Source organism: Schistocerca cancellata, chromosome 5, assembly GCF_023864275.1.
Source record: "Schistocerca cancellata isolate TAMUIC-IGC-003103 chromosome 5, iqSchCanc2.1, whole genome shotgun sequence".
NCBI lineage: Eukaryota > Metazoa > Arthropoda > Insecta > Orthoptera > Acrididae > Schistocerca > Schistocerca cancellata.
Window position 1 is genome coordinate 318204512 of NC_064630.1, and position 6000 is coordinate 318210511.

A 6000-nucleotide genomic window follows, 5' to 3' on the forward strand; every position below is an offset into this window, starting at 1 on the left:
GAAATGCCGGTGTAGAATTAATTTCATTTCTATGCAAAATAAGAGAAAAATAGAGAGGACCAATTTTGGTGTAGTACTCCTAGCTGCAGCTCATGGATACTGGAGAATCGGTGAATCAAGTAGGTTGTTTGATCTAACAGATGAATACTATTTATTCCGTAGCTTTAAAAAATTCAAATCCACGGAGGTTCACACGTGAAGAGGGACACTGTCGCCAATAAATACTGCACTTTTAGAAGAATCTTGTGCGGTAGTGTTGGCTAAATTGCGGGGGAAGAAAAATACCCGAAGAACGCACCTGCTGCGAAAGGAGAGGTACTGAGATATATTTGTAGCAGCGAATCAAGCGATGGTTTATAATTTGATGCAGCCAGAAGTGATATACGACAAAAGAAAGTAACCCAGGAATAAATATGTTTTGTACAAAAAGCATAAGGGGCTTATGGAGCGATGTGTTGTTAACCGTTAGCGTACTCTAAAGCAAGCAACGGGACAAAATTCGTGATCCCGAATCGACATACCTATTACCCATGAAAATGAAGAGACTGGGTTGATTAAGAAATTATGGAATGACAAACAATGACAGTAAAAATGAGAAGTCACAATGTACTGCGCAGAGAAGGAGGAAGGGGACATAGAAGAAATATAGCATTAAATAAGTTTGTGATAACTGCCAGTAGCGCTTCCGGCAGTCTCTTTCTAGCAGTGGTATAAGAGGCATCAGAAATCAGTAACGAACGCGTCACATCAGTTTTGCAATGTAAAGATATTCACTGACGTGTTCACTTCACTTCCCAATAGCTGTGATAGACTGCATTAAAAACTACAAAATAAAGTTAAAGCAGTAGTTTAGGATAGAAGACAAGGTAACTATTGGTGGCCAAACTAAGAGCTCTTCTTTGCCTACGGCACGTTGAAATAATTTACGAGAACCGGATGACGTTTTCGACAACAGGCAATCTATAGAGAAAAAAAAAAGAGAGAAAATGTGTGTCCACCTGTCGAAATATCTGCGGTTGTTCAGGGCCTTACTAGTCTGTTTTCTCTTAGATAATTTCTTTTTTATTTTGGTGAAAACACTTTTTACGTGGGTATCGAGGAAGTAGTGGTGGGATATATATTTCATTCGAGTGAATAATCATTGGGAAGTTGCAAAGAGGAAGGCTGTCGACGGATGGGAGCAGTGGCGAGATGTGAGATGTGAGGCGCGCGACGCTGTGTAAGGCGCGTGCCGCGTGATGGGCGCGTGTCTGGCAGCAGTTTCGCCTTTGCACTGCTGGACGCTGACCCGGAGCTGCAGCCCGGCTGCCGGCTGCGAGAAACGCAGCGAGCGCACGTCGCACGCACTCTGCCACCCTTCCTCAACGCCTCCGTGGCAGCATCTCCTATCAGAGCCGAGAAGGAGCAAATGCGTTCGTTACGGAACTCCTAACCTGTTGGTCATATCCAGAAATACACGGTTCAGACCTGGACGAGAAGGAATTAAGTTGGACTAGTGACGGTGGTGAGGTCACATGGCCACCGGTGACAGCTGACAATTACAATTTTGCTCGTGTTTTTGGTATAGGAACGAATTATGCAAACAAGAAAACTAAAGAAGGGAGGAAATGTTTACTCGCATTTTAGCATTGTGAATGCACGTTGCGAAAGAATGCAGCAGCAGTTAGAATTAAGACCACAGCGTCACTCTAACGAGCTGCAAAGTGTTTTAAAGTTGTTAGTATATTGTTTCCCGCTGTTTCAGTTTCAAACTGCTGTATCTCGAATGCGACGGGGCTATAAAGCGTGTTCCGTGTCTTCAGAATGATCCATCTTATCACTTTTTGATGTTTATCTGATAAACAAATAATACTATTGCTGCTATCTGATATGTGGATAAACGACAATATGTGCTAATGATGAAGGGGCAGTGAAAGGCTGCAAAATATTTTCTTGTGTCTTCCGCTACCGATGCAAACGTTGCACGTTCAAAACAGTCGTACCTAAAGTCGTACTTTCTTAGTAATTCCAACTCTTTTAAATACGTCTTCTTTAAACATGTGTCGCATGTTTCTGTTTTGCTAGTGAAGACATTGAAAATGCAACGAATCAACCGCGAAATCCTTTCGATAGAATCCCACTCCCGGAACCAGTGTGACTAAAGTTTTCTCGATGTGTTACCGCAGCTCGATCTAAAATGCTCCAACGCTTTCCTTACTAATTTGGCGCACCGACGAATAACACTCGCCACTGCGACGTACGCTGCAAGCAATAACTACCTAAACGCCAGCGTATTTGACACCAAGCTCAAATGCAACACGCTAGATGTGTACACACTCTTCTGTGTCCTCTCGAGAGGCACTTGTACGAGTGAGCCAAACGTCGGCGTACGTCTCCACGCCAAGACGCGGGCACAAATCCAAAAACTGGTTTCGCCCTCACAAGGCCGCGAACAAAATTCACTGCACTTCACTGTCCTTTTTCGAGTCAGATGGTGTTACAGTGATCCTATATCGGAGCACTTCGAATGTATTGGAAATGTTAGAAATGACACCGTGTAACACCGAAAGCTGCAGTTAAAAGTATTCATTAATAAGACACCAGTAACAGTCAGAGACCATTTTCACTTTCTGCTTGGCTTAACACCAAGAACTGCTTTGAAATAAAATGGTGTTTGAAAAGCATCACAATATTTTTAGAAAATGTCACGTGGAAACTGCGTATTTACTGCCTTGACAATTTCAAGTTGAATTTTTTGACATTACGCTTCTTTTTTTTATTCTAGTGTAATTCTTGGAGTTAAGTCAAGATGGGAAATGATCTTTGATCACCTGCTACGATATTTTGGCGCAGTCTCCTGGTTATTGCAAGTGTATGCACCTGAATATGTCCATAAGATTATGTGCAGAAATGTCGTAGAAGGCAGTCACTGACATGCGGCAGTTCGCCCGAAATGTGGAACAAAAAATGTTTTGTATCGGAAATATTGCCAAGTTCGTGTGGTGGCTAGGAGTTTGTTGAGGGACTGTGAGAAGCGACGTATCATCTCGACCGGAACACAAGCGGCAATCGATAGCAGAGGCGTACGCCGACGGTCGTAAACTCTGGACCGAGAGGTGCTGCAGAACGTCGCTACGCCGGTAGCGCCTACGATAGGGAGACAGCCTCGCACGCACTCTGGCACAAGGGCGCGCACGTACGTCGGGTAGACGGAGGCTGCGGTTCTTTACCTGGCATCCCCCGGCTCCTCCGCCCCACTCCTGCGGGGGCGTTGTTCCTGCCTCGGCTTGAGGACAGGGGTCAGCCCCCATTTCTCGATGAACTCGATGCGGGAAATCTTGGCGTGTGGCGGTTACGAGAGGGGGCGTCCGGTCCCCCTCCCGGGCCCCATCGCGTGCTCCCAAGATGGCGCACTTTGCACTGCAGCAGCCGCGGCAGCCGCAGTGTGACGGGTCGGGCGGGCGCGGGGTCGCGCGTCGAGATCGGCCCGAGGCGACTGTGCAGCGCGCCCGCCTCCGGTCGCCGGCGCCGGCGCCGCCTCCACTGCTGCTGCTGCCCGCCCCCGCTGCTGCTGCTGCCTCTGCTGCTGCGGCCGCCGACGGCCCGGCGCGGCTGGCCTGGTGCTCGCTGCTCGCGGACCGCGCCACCACCTCAGCTCACCGCACCGACAACCGATCGCGACCGGACCGTCCGCCGCGCCGCGCCTCACTCGCCGGCCCGCCGTTCGCGGCGCCACCGCCGCCCGCCAGAGCGCGCGCTCGGCAGCGGGCTGCGCACGCGGCGCGCCACTGCTGCCAACCTCGCCGCCGATCGCCTACGTGCACGTGTCCCGAGCACACGCGTGCACCTCACAGCTGCACTCCACCCCGCACCAAACACGACACCACCACAAATCTTCACAATCCCCCAACAAAAACGAGCCGCTGCCGCTCACCCGTTCCTTTCCCCGTTCTACACTCACACGAACACGACGCCTCGCTATCCTTCACTCGATGGACAAACCGCACAATAAAATCACTTCCGATGCTCGAAGAATCTAAAACACACCACCGAGTAAGCACTCTCGCCCACTCGTGCAGCAAAATCGCGGGGGGTGACAATTCTGCCGCGAGAGATTTGGTAGCCGTGCTACCGGCGTCGCCATCATTGATCAGAGGGGGAGTAGCCGTTAGGATGCACTCTGAACTCTAAAAAGCAATCGATAGCCCGTGCAGACGTAGTGCGGGGAGGCGGAGCAGATGATCGGGCCGTGAGGCGAGGCGAGGTTCGCGTGCGATCGCAGCTGTAGCCGTGCCATTACGGCTGGATCAATAGCGCGTGGCGTGGCGTGGCACTCCTTCCAACAGGTAGTTGAGCAGAGCACAGGAGTACGTATGGTCCGCGCCGCGCCGCGCACGCCGCAGCCCGCGCCACGGTAACGTTGTGCTGCCGCCGCCTCTCGCATGCTTCTTCCGTCTGCCGCCGAGAGGACTCCGGCAGACACCGGCTGCTGCCAGTTCCCGTGCATCGCCGCGCCATACTGCTTGCTGCCGTCACAAATAATCCCATTTGTTATTGTGTGTGCCACGGAAATTTGCTGTGGGTAGCCGTGACGCTTTGGTGTTGCTGCAGCTTTCGTTGTTTGTGCGTTTTCACCGTCTGTGACACGATATTTTTCGAAAGTGCTGCGATTTGAGAAGCGTCATGTTTTTTCTGCTAAGAGCTGATGTTAAGAAATTCATCATTCGCTACACAGCACAGTCTTCAGATCTCAAGATACCTGCAGGTGAACTGACCGTAGAAACAGGCTGTAGGAAAAGATTTGTCAGCTGTTCTTGACAATTAAAACATGACTTTTTTGGAATCGTGTGACACATCTACCGTAAATGGCACATCTACTTCAAATTGACATAATCCTCTTCTAGATTTGAGAAGTCAAGGGGTGGATCCATAGGACAGATAATTCTAGCTGTAGCAAATGTATTCAGAACTGTATAATCACAGTACGAAGTAATTTTAAGGGGGGTAGGACGTCAAACGGTTCGACTTGGAGCAGGAGAGGCATCTCAGGACATTTTAATTTCCAGTGTCTATACTTTTACAAATAAATTCATCAAACTTTGTCAGAATCACCAGGAAGGATTCAGGATTCACACGCATTGCAGGGGACGTTCGAAAACATGACTAAATAAATTTTTTTACGTGCGAAATTTCATCATTTCTTCACTTACTAATGGCTGCATTTGTTGCTATAGGTACACTTTTCATCATAAGTTAGAGAGATTCTTCGGTGAATTTTGCACAGCATACATACCATACTCACAGGTGTATGAAACTCTAGAATTTATTTAATTTATGAAAAAACGAGTGAACTGTTATATTTTAAACTTCACGTTTAGAAAAAACACAAATTCTATAGTTAATTACCTCAATTTTTACCACAGTTTTTAATAGATTTGGAAAATTCTAGAGTTTCATTCACCTTTAAGTATGGTTTGTATGTTGTACAACATTCATCGAAGAATCTCTCTTACTTATGAATAAAAGCGTACCTATAGCAACAAATGCTGCCATTAGTAAGTGAAAAAACTGAAGAAATTTCACATGTAAAGAAAATTATTACGTTATGTTTTCGAATTTCCACTGCTATGAGTGTGAATTCTGCATCCTCCCTAGTCATGCTGACAAAGTTTTCTGAATTTATTTGTAAAAGGATAAACAGCGCAAATTAAAATGTCCTGTGGTGCCACTCCTGCTCCAAGTCGGCCCGCTTGGCGTCCTACCCCCCTTAATACAATTTGTGTTATTCAACCTGTATCACATAACGATACAACACGTTTACTTCGAAGCAGTACTAAATAAATAAATAATGCCCCGCCTCCGTTACGTAATCTCTTAGGTTCCTAGGCTCCTTCGCGCCTTAACACTGCTTTTCGACATCACAGACAATTCTGTTATTACGTGTGCTGTAAAACGTCGCTGCGGACAACCTTCCGCATTAGTCTTCCTACATGTTACCTATAATGGGCACACAAATGAAAA

The 6000-nt window shown here is 47.5% G+C and overlaps 1 protein-coding gene across 1 annotated transcript in view; it reads right to left on the minus strand.

The window, feature by feature from the left end:
• The window catches only part of LOC126188518 (potassium voltage-gated channel protein Shaker), a 1090690-nt gene extending 1086567 nt beyond the window's left edge, over nucleotides 1–4123 (minus strand). Inside the window, exons 1-4 of the mRNA XM_049930120.1 lie at nucleotides 4112–4123; nucleotides 3689–3793; nucleotides 3394–3606; nucleotides 3210–3325 (exon numbers count right to left, since the gene is read on the minus strand). Of these exons, the coding sequence (XP_049786077.1) occupies nucleotides 3210–3325; nucleotides 3394–3606; nucleotides 3689–3793; nucleotides 4112–4123 (446 nt within the window). The remainder of the gene's footprint in view (nucleotides 1–3209; nucleotides 3326–3393; nucleotides 3607–3688; nucleotides 3794–4111) is intronic.
• Nucleotides 4124–6000: the final 1877 nt, after the last annotated feature.